This window comes from Fulmarus glacialis, unplaced genomic scaffold, assembly GCF_000690835.1.
Source record: "Fulmarus glacialis isolate BGI_N327 unplaced genomic scaffold, ASM69083v1 scaffold6870, whole genome shotgun sequence".
Taxonomy (NCBI): domain Eukaryota; kingdom Metazoa; phylum Chordata; class Aves; order Procellariiformes; family Procellariidae; genus Fulmarus; species Fulmarus glacialis.
Window position 1 is genome coordinate 7643 of NW_009187244.1, and position 24058 is coordinate 31700.

The window sequence follows — 24058 nt, forward strand, 5'->3', positions numbered from 1 at the left end:
CCTGAGAAAATTCAGGGTAGAGATATGTCACTGGTGTAGAGGCAGCATATCCAGGCTTGCAAGAACCGCAAAATTTAGGAAGAGTATTAACTTGCACTTATACATTACAGTATACCCTGTCTTACCATAGTTTCTTTTCCCATCCATGATTACTTAGATCTTAATCCTGTGTGGTTTCAAGTACCTTCAAGCTCCTCCTTAGGCTTCTCTCTTGGTTCAAACTGTTAGTTTTCAATGAACCAGACTGAGCAACATTCTGATTACAAGAAACTCTGAAGAACCTGAAAGTCAGCAGATGGCTATACACAGAAAATAGGGGAAAAAAACCAGAATACACTACAGAGGAGTTCTAGGATTCTACAGGGAACTATAGAATATCAGGAGTTTCATAAAGAAAGCATTTTATTTTGCTTTTGTGCAAACTGCATTGTACGTGACAGAAGCAGTGCATGAACCTCAAAGTGCCCTCTTCACGTGACATTATAAATCTACTGTGAACCCTGCACAGCCCATTAACTTTGTCTCTAGACCAATTCTCCGGAAAAATTCTAATCCAATTAAATTTCCTGAACATCAAAGTTGTATTTTACAGAAAAGAAAATGAAGGCAAAATTTCACGTCCACACACTGTTGGTACAGAAAAATAACCAAGTCCTCATGTCTTAAGCACAAAAAACAACAAAGAGAATGGTCCAGATGATAAAGTGCAATTATTATTTCAGTTGTGCTAAAAAGCTTTCCAATTCTGTAGTTTTACTTCTTGCTGATTTTATTCAACTTGTAACTATAACGTTTTTTTGCATCTTTCCCCATCTTTCCAGTACTGTTCAGTTTGCATTTCTGTAAGCCGTGAGACAGTACGCTGAAAAGCAAAGATTTCCTCTTCTCCTGTAAACATGGAGAGTCCTTTGGCGGAATCCTACATTAATACACAAAAACAGTACCACAAAACTGTGAGAGACATAGCTGTACTGAAGTGCATCCTATCTAACTCCTAAGGCTGAGTGCTTTACAGGCTTTGACAATACAAGACAGCAGCATGGCACCAAAAAAATAAAATTAACGTCCAAAAATTAAAGAAAAACACTATTTCAGCTAGGTAATCCTGTGAAGGAACACAGCAAAACAATAATTTGAATTTAAAACAACACGATGACATGTTAACCATCTATTTTCACTTTTCTGTTGACTAATTGTATATTGATTTAGACAAATAATTTAAAAATTCATTAACAATAACTAGGTTACAGGGAAAAGGAAAAACAGAATAAGCAACATGGAAAATAGTACTGTTTGTGAGGATTTGTGAGGCAGTCCTATATAGTCTAGGAAAAGGTGAACAGACCTTCTATTTCTTTATTTTAAATGTAGGAGCTAAACTTAAATCAGTATTTTCATACATGATTGAACAGATATAATGATTAACAATCAAAATGACCCTAAAACTGATGCAAAATGGTTCTATATATTGTGACATTTTCTTTGACTATGAATAAATAACATAACATGCAATTATGAGAGCAACAGATACACTGCAGAAAAAGCAGCAAATCACTAGTTAAATGTTTACTTGATTCCTCTTCCTAAAATGCTGCTGTAATTATGAGACCAAAACCAATTCTGTTACAAAATGGAGATGATGTTAATATCATGTACCTGGCTCAAGTCCAAATCATCCATCAACACTCTGTTGTGCTCTAGCTCACCATTGTCATGTTCTACCAGGAACAAGCTTTGGAGAGGAGTCACTGCAGAACAAATAATACGCACCTGAGAGAAGGAAAACAGGCAACAATATCATCACTTGGGCTTTACAGAAAAGGGATAAAATACATGTTTTATGAAAAGCAAACTTCAAATTACGACCTTGGCTTTTTTCCAGGTATTTTCCCTTTCTCTCATTAGCACTGCTGTTACAGATTTACCTGACTTAGTCGTTTGGAGTATTAACCTCACAGGATCTTTTTCTCAATAACAACTCATGTAACTTTTACTCACAGAACAGCATAACTGCTATTAAATACTTGGAATATCTGCTCTACAGGCAATGAGTTCACAATCAAGTTTACTTTCTAAAATAACTTGTGTTAAACTTATGTTTTTCCTATGGAGGAAGTAATAGAAAGTGGCTGTTTGTCCGCAATTCTTAATGACAGCACGTAGATAGAGCAGATCATACACGCACCCCTATTTCTAACACACTATTATTAGTTTATAAATATTAGCATATCCTCTTAGAAACTGTCCATTTCCAAATCATAAAGCACAAAGAATCTGCCTGACTTAAATGAGACTACTCATATGCTTAGTTAGTGCAATACCTTGCTGAATCAGGGCCTTTCTGATCATCTTGCCAGGATAGTCTTGGAAAAAAATCTCAATTGACATTTCCTGATTGCATAAAGATTTAAGTGTGTGCATATACAATCACACATAAGGTAGGGTTTCATATCTTGTATTACTTTTAAAAAATTCATCTTAAACATGAACTTCTCTTTGTTTTAGTAGTGCTGATTTTGCTTCCACGATTGAAACCTCTGTAAATCCACATGAAGTGCTGCATTTATCATTACTATTCCATTAGCAGTTCTGCAACCTAATGTAAAGCCTACAGTGACTGTTTCCTTTAAACTTAGTAATGTAACTACACTATTAACTCCTCAGTACCCTGTTCAGGAAGGCACTGATTCCCAACCAGCTGCCCATACAGATTAAAATTTTAAAAATTTAAATTTACTCCAGCACAGTTGGCAGCACAATCTTTCATTATTAAAATGATGACATGGCTTCTGTGGTTTTCCAGAGTTAGGAAAGAAATAACATCCCTATTCAAGAAAGGCAAATGAACTCAGGCTTGTATTTATGGTCATGCTTAATACTCACAGAAATAAAAAAAAAAAAAATACCTCTTATTTGCCTTTATTGCAATGGGGCCTTTTTTGTGAAGCTGGAATGATGTTTCTTTGCAGTGCTAGTTCATTCTGCTTATGTTTTCCAAATTATTACTACAGAAAGCCTTACTTCAAACCAATTATAACAGTCGGGTTTTAGGGCTCCCAATATTATTCCTATATATACAGGAAAGGCTTGGTTCTCACCTTATGCTCATAAAAGGTATCAATAAGAGTAATGAAACGACGAGCTTGTGTCCTTTTTGCCATTGTAAGAAGTGGTATGTCACGAACAAAGACAGTGTCAAAATGCTTTGATATTTCCAAATAGTCACTGGCCCCAAGAGGCTGAAATAAAACAAACCATAAGAAAAGGAAACCCATGATAGAATGATACATAAACACTGTATCTTGATATACTACAATTACAGAAGAGAGGGTGTAAAGTCCTGATCACATTCTTATTTTTGTTTCTTCGTATCTTGCTTCAGGAATGCTTGTTTGCCCTTACTGACATAGGTATATATGGGTGCTCATTCATACTGTTGGCTTTACCTGAACAGTGTTAGATAGTTAAAAATGTGGCTCTTCTGCATTCTGACAATGTTATGATCTCTCTGACAACCTCAAACAAAACAATCACTATAAACCATAATCCGTAGAAGAAAAGAAAAACCATTGGTTAAGCTACGAAGTGAACCTAAAGCATAAATAATTTGAACAGCTATTAGGATGCTTTCCAGCAGCAAGATTTTTAAACGCAAATGCATAGGCTAGTTACTAAATCATAAGCAGACCTGCATTTAGTTCACCCAAGACTAACCCAGACTGAATAAGAATCTTATGTTCCAAGTACTGAAAGCAACAGGAAACAGACAAAAATACAATTTTGCAGCAGTTCCTTTGTTCATGGTTTCACCTGTAATGATGAAATAAAAATCTATAGTAAGAATTTATTAGTTTCTATTTGTGTATCTAAACCATCAACAGAAGATATGCACAAATAGTAGTAGCTCATTCAAGTACACATTCAAATACATTCATTTAAAATTACTTTTTCATTACATGGAAGGTAATTTTTTCTGCAAGATCTACTCTATTATTACTGCAGGCAGTACTTTATCCTGAGCTATTAAATCATCATATTTAGGAGAAAAACTTCATACTCCTGAAACTCGGCCCATTAGTTTTACTTGTGCAAGCACTTCAGTATCTTGGATGCAACTACTCCACAGAGCAAGATCAGCAGCATTTTGCATGATAATGTCACAACTCCCTTCCCAGCTAATGAAACGTGCTGTACCAACAGTATAATATGGTTATAAAGCACTGCAATACTGCTAATATCTTAAAAAGAGGAAATAAAAAATATTTTCTCTAACTGAAATTGCTAGACAAATTTGCTGTAGGCCAAGCATAACTGCTTAACTAGAACCCTTCTGCAAGAAGTTATTTTGAGCGATTATTAATGGCTGTCCATGACCAGGACTTTGGGTTTTATTTAGATGCAAGAATGAAAAACCCATAGAAATGGTCCACACGCAAGCGCAGGAGAGTGAAACCCTGATGACATTCCAAAAGTTCTTCTGAAAATTAATGGGAATAAGCCAGAGCTTCTCACCAGCTAAATGCCCAGGCAGGTATTAAAGCCTCTGACTCTAAGCCAGTTCTCCCATTTGCAGTCTTGTGAATTACCCTGCTTTCTCATTCACAACCACACAACTTCCCTGTGACATCTACGGAAAAGAATTATTACAAAAACTTTCAAGTGTTTTTTGCAGTGTTTAAGAGCAGTATATACTATATCCTCTCCTCAAAGTTATATATACTGTTTATTTTCTCCCTCCATTTCAGTCCCCCAGCCACTACTATGGACTTCTTCACCAGAAACCAAGAAACTAATCAGCACGAGGGCCACCAGCAACAGCTTCATGCAACATCTCTGAAAAAAAATTAATCTGGACAAAGAGTAGCTGAACTCAAAATGTTTTGATGAAATAAAGCATGAAAAGGTTCAAGAAAGTGAAAGGAACTGCTGGATGAAAACATTACAGAGCTAGCCCACCGCATACCTCACCATCAGATACAAGTGATAGCTAGCTGGACAACAATCGTATCAAGTGCAAAAAAAAACAATGGAAGCACTAAAAGCAACATAACTAGGATGCTGCTGGAGATTTTAAGATTGGTAGTAAGCAAATGGTTTAGGTAATGGTAACTTTTATTCCATACTTAGGACAGAAGTATTGTTAGGTACCAAGGAGATCAAGTATGCCTGTGTGCTGAGTACCTGAAAGGGACAACAGCAGTGATCTTAACTGCACGTGAGAAAGGAAATAATTTCTCCTGTCTCTCGGTAAGAAATTAGAGACATCACTGCTACTCAGGTTCATTCTTTTATCACATAAAGAGCCCAAGGACTCTTCTGCCAAAGCCCAAAACCCTGAGAAATTATTCTGTCTTACCCCAATGTGATATACTTTCTCACCCACCCTCCTCATTTCAAATACAAAGCATCAAATATTAAAAGCTGATTCCTAAAATAAATAAATAAATAAATAAATTAAAGGCTTCAAACTTTTGCAAAATCCACAAACTGAAGCGCCCAACCGCTGAGCTATACATCTAAGAACTTGGTGGGCACCTTGGTGGATATCCACACATTAAAGTGAAAAACCTGGGGAGTCGGAGAGAGGAAACAGGTGGAGGACAAAAATAAGGCTAATGCATTTCAAATGGGAAGAAAGGAAGATGGTATACTCCTTTTGCTTTTTATACAGACATAAAACCACAGTTCAGAGAGGGTTACAATATGCATCTTTATCACAGCCAAACAAGAATTCAATCTACTTCAGCACTGTAAAAAGCAGGCAATTCAAAAATTCCTCTAATTAAGAACATAAAAGGCAGATCATTTCATGTTTAACAAGAATTTCTGAAACCCCTATGCCAGCGCTAAGTGATAATATTCTGTAAATGTTGTCAGAAACGTGCCTTTAGACACTCCAAAATCTTATGATCAGAAAGATCTGAGCCTAGCAGCCATGAGGATTTTAATAACTTAAGTTTGCACCTCCCGGCCAAGACTCAAGTCTGGTGAGACGCAACTGAAACTCCAAGTCAGCCAGTCTGTTGTTATATATGGCTCAGTTGGCATCAGCTGTAGTTCTTTACACAGAGGAGTTCTCAAACCCTCTCCTTTTAGAGTTTAGAAAGACATAACCCTGGAGATGAACACAAAGCTTTTAATCTTGTTTTCAACGTGATTCACTCTCATCTTGGACAAGTCCTTTAATTTCCTTCTGCCTTACTCTACTTACTGCAAAAAGAAGGAACAACCAGCAAGTTTGCAAACGCTCCGGGGACAGTTTAAAGCCCTTTTTGTATACCTCTAACCTTGGTATTGGCCTACTTTCCACGCTGCCTGCAATTGCTTCGAAGCTTTTCTAACCCACCAGCGACACACAAAATGCTCCAAATCCAGGAGACCATGATGCAGGCGCACCCTGAGAGCTTCTCAAGTCACATTCTCACTGGCCTGTGGCCCTTGCAAAACTGGCATGAGGCTGGCACAAGCACCTATGTACCAACTGTGTGTCACACAGGAGAGCCAGGGAAAATGGGTTCAAGGCTAGATGACACCACTGCTGGAGATTCTGGCTGTACAGTCCATATACAGAAGCTCCACTGAGGAGCAGATTTCTGCTGTTTCAGCAGCCAACAGCCCTCCCTCACCTTTACAGTATTGCCTACAGGCCCTTCTTCCTCACCTTGCAGCAAGTACTGGCTGGGTCCTGACTGCCAACGATACACGCTTGGGACAAGATGACAAGACTAGTGGCAAATGATTTTAGACACTTACCATTGTCCTCTGTATAACCTTCCAGGGCTGAAATTTATTTTACGAACCTCACCCAGTCACAGAAAGTATTCCATTTTAGTCAGTAGCATACATGAAGGTATTATTTCCTCTGAAGTTGCTAATGAAGCTACAAATCCTCCTAATATTGACACAAATATATGTAATCCTCTTACTGAAAGTTTAGCCTGATTAATATGGTCCTCTGAACAACATTCTAAAAATAACTACTTGATTTGGGGTGTATTTCTGGTACTGTTTGATCTTTTTTTGTTTCATCAATTATCGATCAAAACTCAACTTCAGAACCACAACACATTTATGTAACAATTGTTACTTACCATTTGTTACCAGTTGTTTCACATGCTGCAATATTTTTTTTAAAGAAAAACATTAACAGATAAGAATCTTTCTTACGGTATTATTGTTCCTGCATGTGTATATAAAGTAAAACTTGTAGATTTTTTTCATTAACTCTGATGCCAGGAGTCAGTATTTTATAGGCATCATACTAATGCAGAATGCATTAGCACTAACACGGGCTACCCTTCTGACAAAGTGTTTACTCCACTTCAGCCTGCTTGACTGAGTTCTCACCTTCATTTGTTTTTGTTTCTCTGTCTACTTAATGCACTTTCAGCTATCATCATGTCAGTTCAAGTAGGATGTTTATTATTTGGAGCTCTCTGTGGACTGTTTTAAGAGTTAGTCGTCTCCTGTTCCTATTATATACTCCATTTAATTAAAGTATAAAGCATCCTTCTTCTTTGTTGACTCATCAGTGACAAAGTAGCTCATCTTTTAGAGATTGTCTGAAGAATACAGAACGCTTTACATATGTTAGAAAAAGATATTTCATCTCACGAGAAAATTTATTTTTGTTTTTGTTGGAAGATATTCCAGGGCCAGTTCCAATAACATCCTGAAGAGTTGTGATTGACAATAACTACAATTTAGTGCAGACACTCCAACACTTCCTAAAACCAAAATACAGTTTAAGACTAGATAATATTTACAACTTAGACATTAAGCAATAACAAAAAATTATAGAGCTCTTTCTGTTGTTTCCAAAGGAGCCACATTCTATTACTAGTAGGGCTGATAAAACAGAGCACTGAGGTAGTATTTCAAGATCATAATTCAAGAAAGGAACGGAAAAACCTGAGGCGTGATCTGTGATGCAGCTGCATGCTGAAGTTTAAATAAAAATATAAGATAGTTAGGGCACAGCTAACTTGGTTAAAAAATTTAGAGACTGATGGCAGTGCAAATCTATTGGAAAGCTCTGTAAGTTATGGGCAAAGATGAGAAGTTCATCTGAAGCATTATTAATAAACTGAGAATTTAATGAAGAAGGCAATTTCTTATCAAGTTTTACTGAAGGTTTCTGGTGAAAAAAAAAAGGCATGTCACTGTGTAATTAAAGATCACATCAGAGGGCATACTGAGGAAAGATTAAAATAACATGCAGTTTTGTCACGGAGCTTCCTAACTAAGCATTATGAGTTGGCCTGCAACTTAAAAGTAATTATTTTAACTTGTTTGAACACTACTTGACATGAGGCTATACAACTTGTTTGTTAAAATATTCACTAATTGATTCATTATTCTTTCTTTTAAAATATCCTTTAATGTATGTTTTAGTTACTAAGAGGGAAGACACCAAAAATAAACGGACCAATGATGCTTCCAGCAGTAATCACACAAATGAAAGCTACATTTTAAAAACATTATTAAAGCTGAAAAGTCAGACATAGATGTTTGACAGCGGTTGCCTGTGCACCCTTAATCTTTATCTCTTGGATATATGCTATAGTCTTGACTTACATTAACTGATGCTTCCCCCTCTTCCAGGACCCTTGACCTACCCAGTATGCAGAACAGTGGTTCTCATATAATGCACACTTATCAATACATGTTTTGTCCTCATTTCTGGTATGTCACAAGATCTCATTTTTCATGGACTTTTCAAATGCTTGTGTAGAAGAAGAATTATGCTTTTCTTCTTTGGCTTTTGTTACCACAACAGCTAGGTACTTCATCTGCAGTAATGAATTTATCTCCATGACTATGGCTGTGAATCAAGAAAGTGATACTATCTCCATTTTGCAAACAGAGGACAGAGAAATTAAAGTTAAAAGCATATGCGAGCTCTTGAGGCCAGGTTAAGGACCTCTGAAAGCTGATTTTGCAGGTGTCATGGAACACTACCAATTGAAAGTACAATGCCTGCTGACTTCAGTTAGAGCCATGACTATGGCAGTGTAGGACTCAGTTCCTCAAGAAGGATGTCCAGAAAATTAAGATTACAATTGCCAATAGTGAAAAGATGGGGTTTTGGTTGGGTTTTTCTGTTTTGTTGTTGTTGTTTTTTAAATAAGAGTAGTATCATGCACTAACTCTGGTGCAGACTATGACAGAAGCCAATTATGCAAGGCAGCATTCAGCTGTATGTGATCATGTAATTACAATATCACATAGCAATGATTATTACTGTAGTGCCTAAGCAGAAGGAGGGAAGAACTCGGATAACACAAGCAACAGTCACTCTGGAATTTCCTAACTGCATTTTGGTGTTGATAGCACCTTATCTTATACCTACTGCACATCCTTTGTGTAAATTATTTTCCAGCTTTGACACCCACATGGATGATCAGTAGAGCAGGAATCTGAGATCTACAAACTCTGGAGTAGAAGATATTTTGTGGATCAAGTACAGCCCCCTGCTATCTCAGGTTACCTCATCACAGAATCCTGGTAAGAACTGATTTTGCTGGATCTTACAGCAGAAGTTTTTTAGTCACATTTCTCATAGTGGAAAGTGGTTTCAGACCTTTGCTCTTCTGCTGATCAAGAAGATGCTTGTAACTTCCAGCTTTTTTTTTGTATTCATAAACAATTTTATATTCATGTATGAGAGTGCTACTACTAACTGAAACAGTGTTTTTCTGTTCTTGGTCTTTATTTGGGGTGACTGATGTGGGTGAGTTACTCACATTTCTTTTTTTTTCTCCTGTGGGGAAAACACGCACACCATTCTAGCTTAGACTCTCCCAAGTACACTTTTTCTGCACCTACTCTGCTTGAGTTCATTTTCTTGCACACAGATGAATATTGCTTTAGTCACTGATATTTGCCCATTTCCCCATTTTATTGCAATTGAGTTGAAATGTCATTCTCACTGGAGCATGCTCCTATGTTCATTCATCATTCAACACAATCACTCCTGCCTTAGAAGAGCTTATCTACTAAATAGCAACAGACATCCATACTGAACCTACAAGAAGTGAGATGTCTCAAAGACCTATCAGCTGGTCAGAGCTGGCTACAGACTGGCAAAACAGCAAAAGGCATGCTTCTGCTCTCAAAGCCCTCACTGCCAAATTTCCAGTTCCAACTCCAAAGTGTGGCATTTGTCAATGAAAAGGTCTCCAAAAATACTTAAGGCTTTAAAAAAAAAAAGGTTTCTGTTGCTTTGTACAGTAAGCAAACAAGCCTACAAAAAATTTCAACAGGTATAAGCAGGTAAAACACAAAAGGCCATAAGTAAGAAGTGTATATATATCAAAATTACATGTAAGTTCCCCTTAAATAAGCTACTAGATCGCAATTCAAGTGATCTTGTGATTTTTTTAAGTTTTAAAAAGAAACTAGAAACTACGGGAATTAGGTTTATAGGTCATTCTATTTATAGGTCTATTTAAATATTGGCACTTACTGTTAAGATTTCAAAACCATGGTCAACAAAGCTTTTAAAAAAAAAAAAGTACCTTCAGGCATTTAAGAAACAAAAAATTGAATTAAAAAGGCAAGGCCTTAAAACTACAATCAGCTTCAAAAATCTTGTCTTTGTGTATTCCCTGGTCTATGAAGTATAGGATCTAAAACCTCAAGGTTTAGGCAGCTTTCGTTGAAGGGAGTGCTTTCTAAAATTAAGCCCTGATACACATAAAATAAGGTAAAAAACAGAAAGGAGGTTTGACTAACAATATTACTACATTACAGTATTTCCACCTGAAATAAGTTTCTCAAGTGTATTTTATAAAACATACTTGTGAGTTAGATAAGGCAACCTTTTTTTTGGGTGTAGAAACTGATTACGTTCTTAAAGCAAATGGAACTAATGAATGACAGAATCTCAGTCCAGAGCTTAAGCTGCAAAAGCTAACCTCCTGCTGGGAATTAAACTAAGATCAAAATCAAACTAAGGAAAACTATGATTCTAAAATGTTACCGAAAATAGTGCTCACTTCTGAACAACTCCATGGTATGTTTATTTACAACTACACCTGACAATCCCAAAGATGACACCAAATTATACAGTGGATACATTTAGCAGTTTTTAATGAAGGTAATTCCCTCAAAATGATTTAGAATCATTAAACTGCAAATGCAGCTGAGTTGTGTCATCATGTAAGGGAGACATGCAATTTGCTTAAAGATAGACACTTGCATTCCTAAATCACTGGTTGCCTTTGAAAATGGTGACTTTTTCCTTCCTCCTTTTTTTTTTTTTTTTTTTTAAAAAGCTTAGTTACATCTTTCATTTTGAAGTGCAAGCTATTTAAGTTAGGAACCACATCTTCCTCCTGGTCTGTAGAGTATGCCTATTGCAACGGAACAACAACCTTAACAGAAACTGTTTGCCACTGCTTTGTTGTGTTAATCTACACAAACGCTGTATTTTGGCAATTACAGAAACGCTAAACAACTTCTAGAAGAAAAAAATCACAGTAAGATAACCTTTTACAACACAGATATTAAATTTATTTTCTTAGCTTTGTTATGCTGTAGTATGTTTGCTCATGGTTAGTAACCCAAATTCCCTTGCTCTGTTTTCCAGCTCAAACTGAAAACATGACCTTAAATAAATTACTTTAAAGATAATAAACTCAATAGATTCATCTAGCCCCATATCCTCTAATAATGGCCAGAAGCAGTTGTCTATGGTGAATATAGGAATACGATATGCATATGGCAATACTTTGCTGATACACTTTCCCAGGTACCAGTGACTTGTGGTTTATGAACTTCCATGCATTTCTGTATTAAACCTTTGCATTTAACGTGACTGTTTGTTCTTTAGTTTACCCATCCACAAAATCAGTTTTATAGATATACTTTCCTATCAAGTTATGGTACTATGTTCATTGGTACTTGGCAGTTGGATGAAAGGATATATTTAATTATCTAATGAAAAGACTGTAGGATCCATGAAACTAAGTTATTCAACCTCTGTAAAGAAAAGGTTAAAATGTGTTTGAGTACACTAAAAAGTCAGTGTTCCCAGCAGAGGGCAGTAGTTGCTGTGCACAAGTGAGAGGAAGACTTTAAAAGGTAATATTGTGAGGAAGACTGTATCTCCTTACTCTCTTAGGACCTTGGAAGATTGCATATAAGATACACTGTTGTCTAAATTACTTATACCAGATCAAGATTCAAGCCAAACTCTCACAATTACTAGTTTTTAAACAAAATTTTAAAAGTGAAGTGAAGAAAGAGGACTGGCAGAGGGTGATTATTCTAAGGCATAATGAACACTGACCTTTCTGTGTAAACACAGAGAAATTAAACCACTCTGATGGGGTAGTGAGACTTACGTTTGCATGATTGCTAGTTTAGGATATTGAGATTTTAAAATCAAGTTAATACGTACATTTTGCTTTAAAAAGTATTTTCATCTGAGCTTTGGATATATATATAACTGCTGAGAAAAGCCATAAGGAAAAATAAATTTTTTATAAACACATTGTTGAGTTCAAGTTATCAGATCTGACCATTCAAAAAGCCTTCTAGAATTTGTCAAGGACAATTATAAACTGTATTTGCTTGTCAAGAACCAGCTCCTTAGAATCCACTATCATGGTGATTTTTCATTCACACACTAACTCAATGAAAAAATTAACTAATTATGTTTTGCAACAGTCTAACTCCATTGGTAAATGTATCCCTCATTGTATAGATGGAGAAACTGACAGGAAGAAATAATTAAAGGCCACAAAGAATGGGGGAAGTTAACGTTAGCATTAAAATTCAGCAACTATACATCGGTATTCTGCTTGGTGCCTCTCCCAGCCTTCTCTGGCCACATTTGTTCATTTTATGGGGCCTTAGAAAAGATGGTATGATAACAAATATTTTGATGAAAACCGAGCGTAGTCCTCCTGGATAATGACACTGGAGAAGCATGTTTACAGGACTCCATTCTAGTGAGTAGGTAACTACTTTCAAGCCACGACAAATGCTACCATGAGCCATACTGCCTCATAAACCCTGGTATGTCAGATCTGAAAAACTGCTTCTCATTTTGCTCTAAAGCAACTAAAATAGATCCGTATCCTCTCATCCAGCATTTTTTAGTTTTCCACGTGTTCACATAGGCAGTAAAGCAAAAAAGCTAAGTGTATGGATTTGATAGTAAATAAATTAGCTAAAACTTGGGATTTTCCTCAACTGGGAAACTATGATTTAAAAACTGAGGCACACAATAACAAGATGCTTTCTACCAAGTCAACTACATGTCACATCAGCATTGCATGCAATATATTCTCTGTATTTTATTTTTTAAACATTAATGGACAACTGGTAATTACCAATATCTGATGCAGTATTTTAGACATAAATAACTCCTCATATTCTTGACATGAAAAAATTTGATACTACACATGAAACAAGAAACGAAAGACTGTAATACCAGAAGGGCACCAACTCTATCTCCCAAGGTCTTCAGGTATTAATTACAAAAGCAGCTACTTTAAAAATTCTACTTTAAGCTAGGAGATGTTTCAAATTATATAAAGTTACCAATTGCTGATTTGCTATTTTCATCTATTATATATTGGCTGACATTTCACGAAATCATGTGATACCAAAGTGGAGAATGTTTTAATATTTTCCCTTTAAAACAGAATTTTGATTTTATTTCAAAGGAAACACCACTGAATTTGAAAAAGTTTTACAGACTGTTCATAAGAAACATTGTATTACAAAAGTTACTGTCTAAGTAATTGTCTGAGCAATTTCAAACACATCTCCTTAACCCTACACCAACAAATGTAAATAGAGTTTTAGGTCTGGACGTTTATCCCTCTGGACTGCACTGTAACGGTTACCCAAGACCAGACCAGAAGGCATATTGTTGCAACGATGTGAAAGCAGAGTCATTTGGGTGATAAGCTATTTCTCCAACCCAACAAAAGCATCCATCCTTTCACACGTTGACTCTTGCAAAACTTAAATTCTTCTTTCTGGAACCATTAAGGGTTATGGATAGCCAAAGGAATCAATTCACAAAGTTTCGAGTACAATGTTGTCCACCCACGCCACAATGATTACTGAGAACCTCATGAGCAGTATCAGAAAACTCCAAAAAATAATGTTGCAACTCCAAGATAATATTGCAACAATTCAGTGTAATGAAAAATAACTTCCAAAACAACTGATTCCTTTCATTACACTCACTTATCCCTCTACCTTAAATTAAGTATTGTTTTTGGAATTATGAACCAAATGTAACAGAGGAAATAAGTTTAACCAAAGTTAATTGCATTAACTAAATCAAATTATATGATATTTTGAGTTGTTCTGTCAGAAGTCGTTGACAATATAAACTTTTTCACACACACAAAAAATCTTGCCATCTTGTATTTACTAGATGGGAAACATGTAAACAAAAGTCTAAACAGAGTTGATATCCACCTTCCATTATGAAACTAGTTTTCATCTTGAAACTTTCCCATTCTGAATGGATGCCTCAAACCAACTTCATATGAACATGCATCTGTGTGTGTGAATGAATATTTATTTGTAAAAGTTTCGGTCAATTACTATATTTCTGAGAGTAAGGCTATTATAGACCCTGGTCCTCAAGTTAAACTTTCCTTTAGCAGTGGCTCAGTGAGAAGTTGTAGTGCTTCCATGCCGTGGACCAGGAACGTCAAATTTGGAAGAAAGGTTGCTTGATATCGGGGAAATGTCTTACACGTGTCCTGTGAAACCCCACTCAAATCCAAGGAAGTTACAAGCCTCAGAAAAACGCAGTCTGAACTCACTGCACAGACTGACAGCAGACTAAGTATAGCCTAGTCCCAAAAGCATGAGGGGCTGAGTGCAGATTATCCCCTCAAGATGGACTGGACACGTTCCCCTGCCGGCTGCTGAACTTGTTCACTGCACGTACAGGTACAGTGAGACAGTTGCCAATGGGCAGCAGGGACCCTGACTCTCTCACACCCCTAGTTTCAGACAATTTAAGACCAGAAAAGATAATGAGATCCTCCAATTTCCTGAATTTGAGAGACAGCTAAGTCTAAGAACCAGTACTTCGCTCAAACACAAACACCTCTTCCTAAAATGACACCCAGTTTTGACCCAGAACGCAGTACAAGGAGGCTCTGCCACTTCCTTCACTGTTTCAAATGCGTGAATGTATGCTTTTCCTTCTTCTTCTTGTTTTAAATCTGAATCTCTCTGTAGTCTCTGGTTTTCATTATGCTGTCCTCTACTAGATTTAGGAGCCCACTAATACCTGTATTTTTTTCCTGTGAAGATAGCTGTTATAAAATCATCTCCCAGTCCTCTTTTTGATAAGCTGAACAAAGTGAACTGTAAGTCTGTCATCTGAGGGCACAAATTCTCCAGCTCAAACAACTTGTGGCTTTTTCAACAGCCTCTTCAGGTTTTTCAATGTCTTTTCTAAAATTCTGATGTCAAAACCACATGTAACATTCTGCTATCAATCTGAGATGTTTTCAAAATTAAAACAATCTTTCTATCCTCCTATCTATTTCCACCCTACCCACCCCAGATGAAATTAGGTCTAAATACTCTCTTGAGAACTCCTTTTGAGCTGCTTGTCCATTACAATGCCTAAATCTATTTCCGAGTCATCTCACGTCTAGGACACAATCTCCTCCTCCTGTAGGTATGATATGTATTCCAAATTTCTACATGTAAAATTTTGTGTTTGCTTAGATTAAAAAAAAAGCCAAAACAAAATGAACCCTCCCTCCTCCCAACAATCTCAATTCTGCTGAGAAATAAATTGTTGCACACAGCATCCTCGTTTTTATTGCTTTGCTCCCCACCCCGCCAAGCACCACTCTTTGTACTGACAGCAAATTTGTATTAGCATTTATGTTACATTCAAAACTGCTAGGGGAAAAAAACAGTTGTACTGGGCTTGGTATAAAAATGTGCTAATTAAAAATGCTACACTCAACAACAAACCTTCATAATAATTATTTTTATATGTTAGTTAACTAGCTTCTCAATCCATTTAACAAATACTTTCTTGACACTGCATAATGCCAATTTCTTAGTAAGAACAGCATCTACAAAACTCAACCTTTTCCACAAAATCAGGGAGACTGGAATTAATTTCCATTCTTTAGTTATCTACTGTGTGAATCCAGAACCAACTTTACCATTACCCTTTCTGGACTAAAATCTGACTGATAGGCTGCAGTTTTGCAAGTTATCATGCGTGTGAGTGTTTTGCTTTTTTTTTTTTTTTTTTTTTTTAATATTGGCACATAATAGCACTCTTTTAGTGCCACGGAATTTTTCTTGCACTCCAACATTTATCAAAAATAAAAAGATAGTCAAAGATCTCGGCCTATTTTTCCAGGACTCCAATGATTCAAAATGTACTTGCAGGCTATTTTTAACATACTATAACTATTAACAGACTGGTTTCCCACGCTATCAGGTGTGTTGGCGCAGATTATAAACCAGTCCGCAGAGCTGTATGCGAAGCGCCTCCCATGGGGCTTGGAAAGTTATTTTACTATCCTTTAGTGAAACAAATATTTCACTCTGCTTCACCTAGAACAAGTATTTTTTGCAAAGCCTTTTGCTTTTTCCACATCATTATTAAAAGTTCAGCCATCTCCAGCTAAGAATAAGCCAATAACGTTCAGATAATATAAACCATATCAAAACTCCCATTTTACTTAACTACAACAACAAAAAGTCTTAGAGCTTATAGCAGACATGATATTTGCCCTGGACCTTTACTTTCTCTTTAATTTTCCCGCACTTCAATAACTAGTTGCCATTCATTCTATACTATTTGAGTCTGTCTTGACATTGACACAGGACATACTTTTTACTATCTTCTTCCTCAAAAAGTCCTTCTTGTTCTTTTTTATTGTTGTTTACACTTCCCTTACCAGTTAGTTTTGGTCATACTTCCCTTTTGCTTTTGAAAATTACTCTTCCTGACCACTCAAATATGTAATTTCACTGTTTGGAAGTATCTTTTGGTTACATTGAATGTTAGAAAATCATGGAGAAGACTGTCCCTACGCCATACAAATTTCTAGATGAATTCACCACTGTAAGCTCCCATAAAGCTGCTCAAACCAAACGACCTTGTACTGGATGTAGTACATTTTATGCTAGAAAATTATCATTTGCAATTTTCAGGTTAATTACATTTCACCATTTTCTGCATTTCATCTACAGCATAAGCTTCCCATACAACGGTGTTTTTTCTTTATATGCTTTTTATAGCCAAGTGCTCAAGAAGCAATGCACCTCATTCTCCGTTTGCAACGGACCCTGTGAGTACTACCCTCTTGGGTTTGTTAATTAGTAGACTGATTGATATGTATTCAAGATACTTGTATTAATTAACTTTAAGGCAGGTACCAGTGTCTTTAATGTTGCATACTGTCCTCCACCTCTTTTAGCCACTCTGTCCTTAAGTAGGCTGTAAGCACTGATTTCACATTCTTATTTTAGGAATTGTCCCACGAGGTTTCAATAATATCAATTACATCTCATTTTTCCCCATTAATGAGAATTTCCCACTTATCATGCTTGTCACCAGGTCTTATCACTGATATAAAACCAACTGCAAATCTTGTTTTCAATTCTGTTATAAGTTTAATTGGCTCCTACGACACCAACTTTAGATTGCATTTATCTACCTAGGAAGCTTTGCTTAGGCTGTCAGTTAAGCCCCTTCCTGGTTGCTACAGGCTCCAGCTAGGAAGATTCCCCACCCCATGTCCCTTCATACAATCTGCCTTCCCATGGGACTTTGTCCCCATGTCCTGCACAAAGAAACCTGCCCATTCACTCTAGCCAAAGACAACAAATTGCCCTCCAGTATTTTCTTTTGTGGATCTTCCTTTTCATTACATCTTTCTCAGCCTGTTAGTTTCCTTTTTCTTAATAGTTGCACTCATGAAGGCTGTCAACTTATCTACCATCTGGTACCACAAGCAGTACAAATGTCTCCTACAGCTTTCTGCTTTATCCCTCCACAAATAGTTCCTGCTATTAGCCAGCTTACTTTAATATATGAATGACTTTATACTTCCTGTCATGTTGAATGTCTTCTGACTTTGGGGTTTTTTTTGGCTACAAACCACCAGTGCACTCTTCTGGATCCTGCCTATTTTTCCTTTTCTTCTGTGGCATCAGTGGGAATGACTTCCCATTCTGACTGTTAAAAAAAGATACTGCATGTATAAATTTTTCCATCGAAGAGCTAAAAGATTTCATGAGAAAAAGGAACATGGTTTGACAACTGAATTTTTCTTTTGCTTTTTAGCAGATTTTAAAGGCAACCGGGCTGGCAAACGGAGCAACAGGGCAGGCAAGGTCTTAAATGCAGCTTATACCGATGGGAATTTTTCACTATTGCTATGAAGTGCTATAAAGGTTTACATTCGCGAAAAAAATCATATTAGAGGCAACTCAAGCCATTCATCCAAATTTAACAGACAATTCTGAAGTTCATGACTATACTTCTCTATCTATGATAGAGCACAGTGATACCACCTTACCAATACACTAACGTAATATTCATGAAGGTACATCAGTGATCCAAAGAGAAAAATCACGGCAAAATAAATAATTGTATATAACAATTAAAAGTAGAAACCAATGGGGGCATATACAAAGAAAATAAGCGATGACCAAGGAAGCTGTTAAAGAAAGGCATTTATTGTCTGCCGTGTTGTTTTAGTTTTAAGTATGTGATTATTCCACTAGAGACTATGATAACACATCTGCAGAAGGTCACTGAATTGAGACAGCATACTTCCCAAGTCCTGGGTGATCAACGTAAGAACAATACTGTTAAATGATGTTTAACATTTCATAAGGATTCTCTTCACTTGTTCTGAGAGCAAACCAAGCACCTCAGTTCTTTCACGCCAAGATGATCTGAACCCCACATAATTCTTCAACTGGATCAGAACTTTCAGACCCAAGGCAGTGGCCGCTGCCATGTGAGCTACTAGAGCACATCTCCTTAGAAGCAATTAATCATCCCAGTTAAGTACATAAGGCATTTACAGGACTAAAGAATTTTACAAGTGTCTGCTGAAAGCATAGTTCCCTGATACATTAAGAGGCACAATGAAGAAAAAGTCTCAAAACTTATAGTGAAAAGCAAGCGGTTCTACCCGTGACGTACCTCCATTCTCACAAATGGCTAACTGGTTTTGTCTGAAACTAAAACCCAGAAAAGCCTAAAACCTACAGTCTGAAACATAACCAGTGAAATTTCTGTCCAAACAGTTATTAACTTGGTAGCTACAAGGAAGCGAAAACATAACATTATAACCAAAGGACTGGGTCAGCATCCTGAATCAAAGGTGCTATCGGCCCAGTTTAGAGTTGTGATCATTTAACAATAACTTCAGGTGTCAGCAGAGAGGTCACTGAAGCACAATGCAACTTCTGGGGGACTGTCTTCAAACCCACTGGTCATACACAAAGACAGCTTTTCAGGAATCACACCCACATGTTTAGCAGAGAATTTGGCAGTATTTAGCAAAATTTGGCAAATTTTGAGAAGGCCTGGGACTAAACAGCCCCTGTACAGCTAGTCTAAACTAAGGCATGCAACAACAGCTTTACTCTAGTGGTGCCAGGATTACTACCCCTCTGCTTGAGTATCAACTTAAACTCCAGATTTTAAAAACAGTATTTGAATGCTCTTTACATATTGATATGTTGTGACTACTAATATTCCAGCAATGGCATATACTGTATTAAGATTTTTGAAGACAATCTGTGATATACTTAAGAGTGAATTTACTGTATCATTAAAAAGCAAATTATTATTGTTCTTTTGGAGAGTTGTTTCTTCTTCTTTTCTGTTAAATTCAAAATCTTTCTGCCAAGTTAAAAAAGGCCCTTTTAATTTATAAGACTTGGGAAAATAGCGAGGTTTTATGTTTAGTGGGTTTTTTTTTTTTTTTTTTTTTTTAACTGTGAAAAGTCTGAGCATTAACTGATCTAGATTTGACTGGATACTTACTCTGTCGCACAGCTCTTCAAACGTGAAGTCTGCAATGGTTCCACATGCTTTATTCAGCCTCAGCTCTCTGCCTTGCACTTTCAGAATCCTTGGTCTAGTTACTATGGGAACATGAACAAAGACTCAATCTTCTCTGGATAATTACTATAAAATTCATCTCTTACAGATAGGAAATGCATAGCTTGATGAATAATAGCACATGATTCAACACATAAATTAGACAAAATGCTGATACAATGACTGCCACTTGAGTGTGGCATCAACCCATATACAGCAATGGAACTTATTAATTGGTCAGTGGAGATTGGGCATTGTGTTCTAAATGTATTCTCTTTCAAGAGAAATTAACTTACGTACAATCATTTTGTTTCTGAGCCAGCTCATCAAACAACTTATCCATGACAGCCTCCACATCAGCTTCACTTGTGCTACAGTGAAAAGAATAATAGAATATGAAATTAATAACACTTGAAGCCAACATCAAACAGCTGCCTGAGCCTGCTTAGCTTTTTGCCCATAAAAAAAGAGAACAGGATGTTATGCTCTAAATACAAACATTAGATTTAGAATACACTTAAAAGTAGAGAATATTAACTCTCAGGTAGATGATTCTGCCTTATTTGCATACACTGAAAGACTTCTGTGTTTTGAACTGTTTCCAGTAATGAGGCAATACAGGCAGAGCAGATCCATTAACACTATGTGTACACAATGAGAAAAAAGGCTTCTGGCTCTATCTTGCATGCAAAATAAGAGCAAATAGACAAGGCAAGGCAGTCAAGCACCTAAAGAAGTATCCTTTGAAATTTCTGAGAGGGGACTTTGTGAAATTAAATATTGGAGCAGCTTTCAGGGGGGAGGAGAGGGGGCGAGGGAAGGGGGAAATCAAGTCAACTGATTGTATTGATCAAACAATTTGCAAAATTAAACTATGAAATTCAAAATACCAGCATGATCTCTGCATTAGTAATTTTATCAGTTCCCCCCCACACTGTCTCCAATACTATTTGGTAAAAGATCAACCACAGAAAATGCAAAATACCTGTGCTGGGAGCTGAAGTAAAGTTTATATTCATCTTCTGGTTGTCACAAGAACTATAAATCAGTCTGATTAGAGAATATTTTTTGTCACATATTAGAGGGTCAGCCTTTCTGTGTTTCATTCTTAAAGAAGATAGATAATATTTCTAGCTGAGTTTGAAAGCTGAGAATAGTAAATTAATGCTACAGTAGACAATAAACTAGAACTACGATATAGAATGCTTCACTGAAGTTTGTATGATCTCATTTGGTGTGAAAAGTCTACTTTTATAGATCATGGATGCACTCTAGTTGCATCACTTCACACAGTTCTAGACCTCCTCAAAATGACAAGGGATCATCAACATGTTACACAACTACTTTCCTGTTCACTAGCCTTAAGCACCTTAAAAATGTTAACAGCAGAACTGAAATAACTACTTTTTAGCTCAAGCTTAACGATAGCAAACCTTGTAGATACAAAGGATTTTGGAAAAAAACCCCCAAACTTCTACAAGTGCCATTTCAAATACTTTAAAAAACCTCTTCTGGAGATTACATAAAATTGTAACTTCAAAAAAAGAAGTTTCTCTCAACATTGATATTTGTGCGCTGCTTTCCTCTGACAAAATGACAAATGAAAAGGAACAGATAAAACCAGAAAAAAAGCCACGAAAGCGGGGGAAAGTGCATATATATTGGAGAGTATGCACACGTGTATGCCTATAACTATTAAAAAGTTTGACGTAAAGGCTACAAGAAGAAACAGCCGAATATGGTGCGTAGGTGGATATTTGCACCTAATTGCCAAGAAAGTTTGTTTTGAAAAATGACACCTGAGAGGAGGTGTCTCATCAAGAGGATTTAAAAAAAAAAAGTCATGCTGATACTATAACCGTTAATAGGGGGATGTAAACATGTTGGACAAGAACATTTTCTTTGGGGGTCAAGACTGCTAAATAAATTTTAAAAATCTGTAGCAAAATACTGTATAGTACCTAATTTTAAAACAAAACAAAAAAAATCCCCACATATTATGCTAGTTCTGCAGGGTTGAAAGCTCCATTGAACAAGTTTCAATAGAAGAATGAATGAGATTCCTTCAGAAAAAGAAAGGATGAAGAAATAAGATACTTAATTCCATTGGCAGCTACAGGCTTCCCCCCCACCCCCATGTCCTAATGATTTACACAACAAGTTCTAGGGGTAGCCAACATCCTTCCAAAGAGAGAACATGAAACAGACTTATCACCAATCTCTGCCATTCATTTGCTCACAAGTTCTACAGCAGAACACCATGAAACACTTCAGCTGGGTACTACTCCCGGGGCTTGTTCGCCTTTCTTCTCCTGTGAGAGCTGACGCCATAGGGACCATATTTAGCCTATTACCTGCTAGAAACCACATATGTGCTCTTCCTTTCTCCAGAGTATGGACAATGAGAAAAGAATATGGTAGGTGCTCTCCACAATTATCAAACAGAAAGTCAGAGTGTGCAATGGGCACAATAAGCGGAGCCGTAAGCAGGGACAGCTACATAGACATCGAAACAAGAGCCACGAGGAGCAATTCTGAGATAACAGTGGTGGCTTCAAACAGTACTTCCAAGCAGACACCACAAAACATAAAAGAAAGTGGAGCCAGGCAAGAACATCGAACAAGCGCTACTTTTCTTGAATACAGATACAGAACCTGCCTTGACCCGTTTTTGATATATAAAATTCTGTCATTTCCTTCCAGAAGCAGAAAGAGTTACCTGTTGTAATTCTGCTAAACAGTACTCCTCTTTCCAGACAAACAACTACAATTTCTAACTTTATAAAGCCATATGGACATACTTAGTTTCAAGTATCTGTCACATCAATGAAAATACTGCACCTTTCTTAATGGAAACATGATATTTAAATCAATATTGTATGTTGGGTTGAAAGATACAATGCTTATAAATCTCATTTTAAGTTATCCTTGTCTGCCTTGGTCAGGTTGTCATTGATTAAATAATATTACAAGAGCAAATACGAGATAGAAAAATGTCTGCAATGCAAAGGTTTCAAGGTATTTTCAAAAAAAAAAAAAAACAAAAAAAAAAAGAAGAGAGGATGTTTCTATTAGGCAGATATATGCTGCAACCATAAGCACAACTGTGAGGGTATTTTTAAATACATTTATTTGCAAATATAGAATAAAGTGCAAAACAAATTTTGTCATGATAAACAGAAACAATCTGTCAAAATAGGAGGGTGGTTTTTTTTTTTTTTTATCCACAGCACTGGAAACACCCAACATTAAATGAGTCCTTGTCACTGGATTTCTATAAATACTTAATTACTTAAATACAATAAGGATGTTCTTCTATTATAAGAGAATTGTGCAATCTCTTACAAGAGGATATTCATTGCTTTCTAACCATCTGTCACTTCAGTTCTCCAAACACCACACCTCCCCAAAAAATCTAATTAGTTTTTATTCAGTCACACATTATAAATGATGCTAGTGTGGATGCTGAAAATGTAGTTTAATGAAGTTAATATCAAGGCATAATGGAAGGCGGTTTGCTGAACAAAATGGACCAGAAGGCAAAGAAAGGAAAAGTCACACTCTGCTAATTCTACTATACATTTTTCATTTCCCATTGACTAGGAAATTATTGGCTAATAAGAAGCAAAAAGAGGGCAAATTCCATGTCAGAGATAAACTTACAGGTAGTAGAGTTTTCCAGCAGCTGGAAGCACTCGTTTCCTGTAGTCTATTCCAGAATCAAGCTGGACTGTGCTGCAATATTTCTACAGAGACAAAAAAAAAAAAAAAAGAACAGCTTTCCTCAAGCCAAAGCTATACTTATTATTGTCTGCATTAGAGAGAAGACACACTGCTGTGATAAACCATCAGTATGAATATCATCTGCAAAACTGAAATCAAGATCACAAAATGGAAGTCTCCTTTACAATTATCGAAGCAAAGAAATAAGCTGGAAATCATTCACATATTCAAAACAAAAAAGTAACC

The 24058-nt window shown here is 36.5% G+C and overlaps 1 protein-coding gene across 1 annotated transcript; it reads right to left on the reverse strand.

Moving 5' to 3' along the window:
* Window positions 1–784: 784 nt before the first annotated feature.
* On the reverse strand, window positions 785–23835 carry LOC104074390 (lactation elevated protein 1-like; the record flags this gene model as incomplete). Its single annotated transcript, XM_009574486.1, has 6 exons — window positions 785–919; window positions 1657–1770; window positions 3099–3239; window positions 20033–20133; window positions 20390–20460; window positions 23753–23835. Coding segments are annotated over 6 exons (645 nt in total), but the record flags the coding sequence as incomplete, so codon positions are not given.
* Between the last annotated feature and the right edge of the window lie 223 nt (window positions 23836–24058).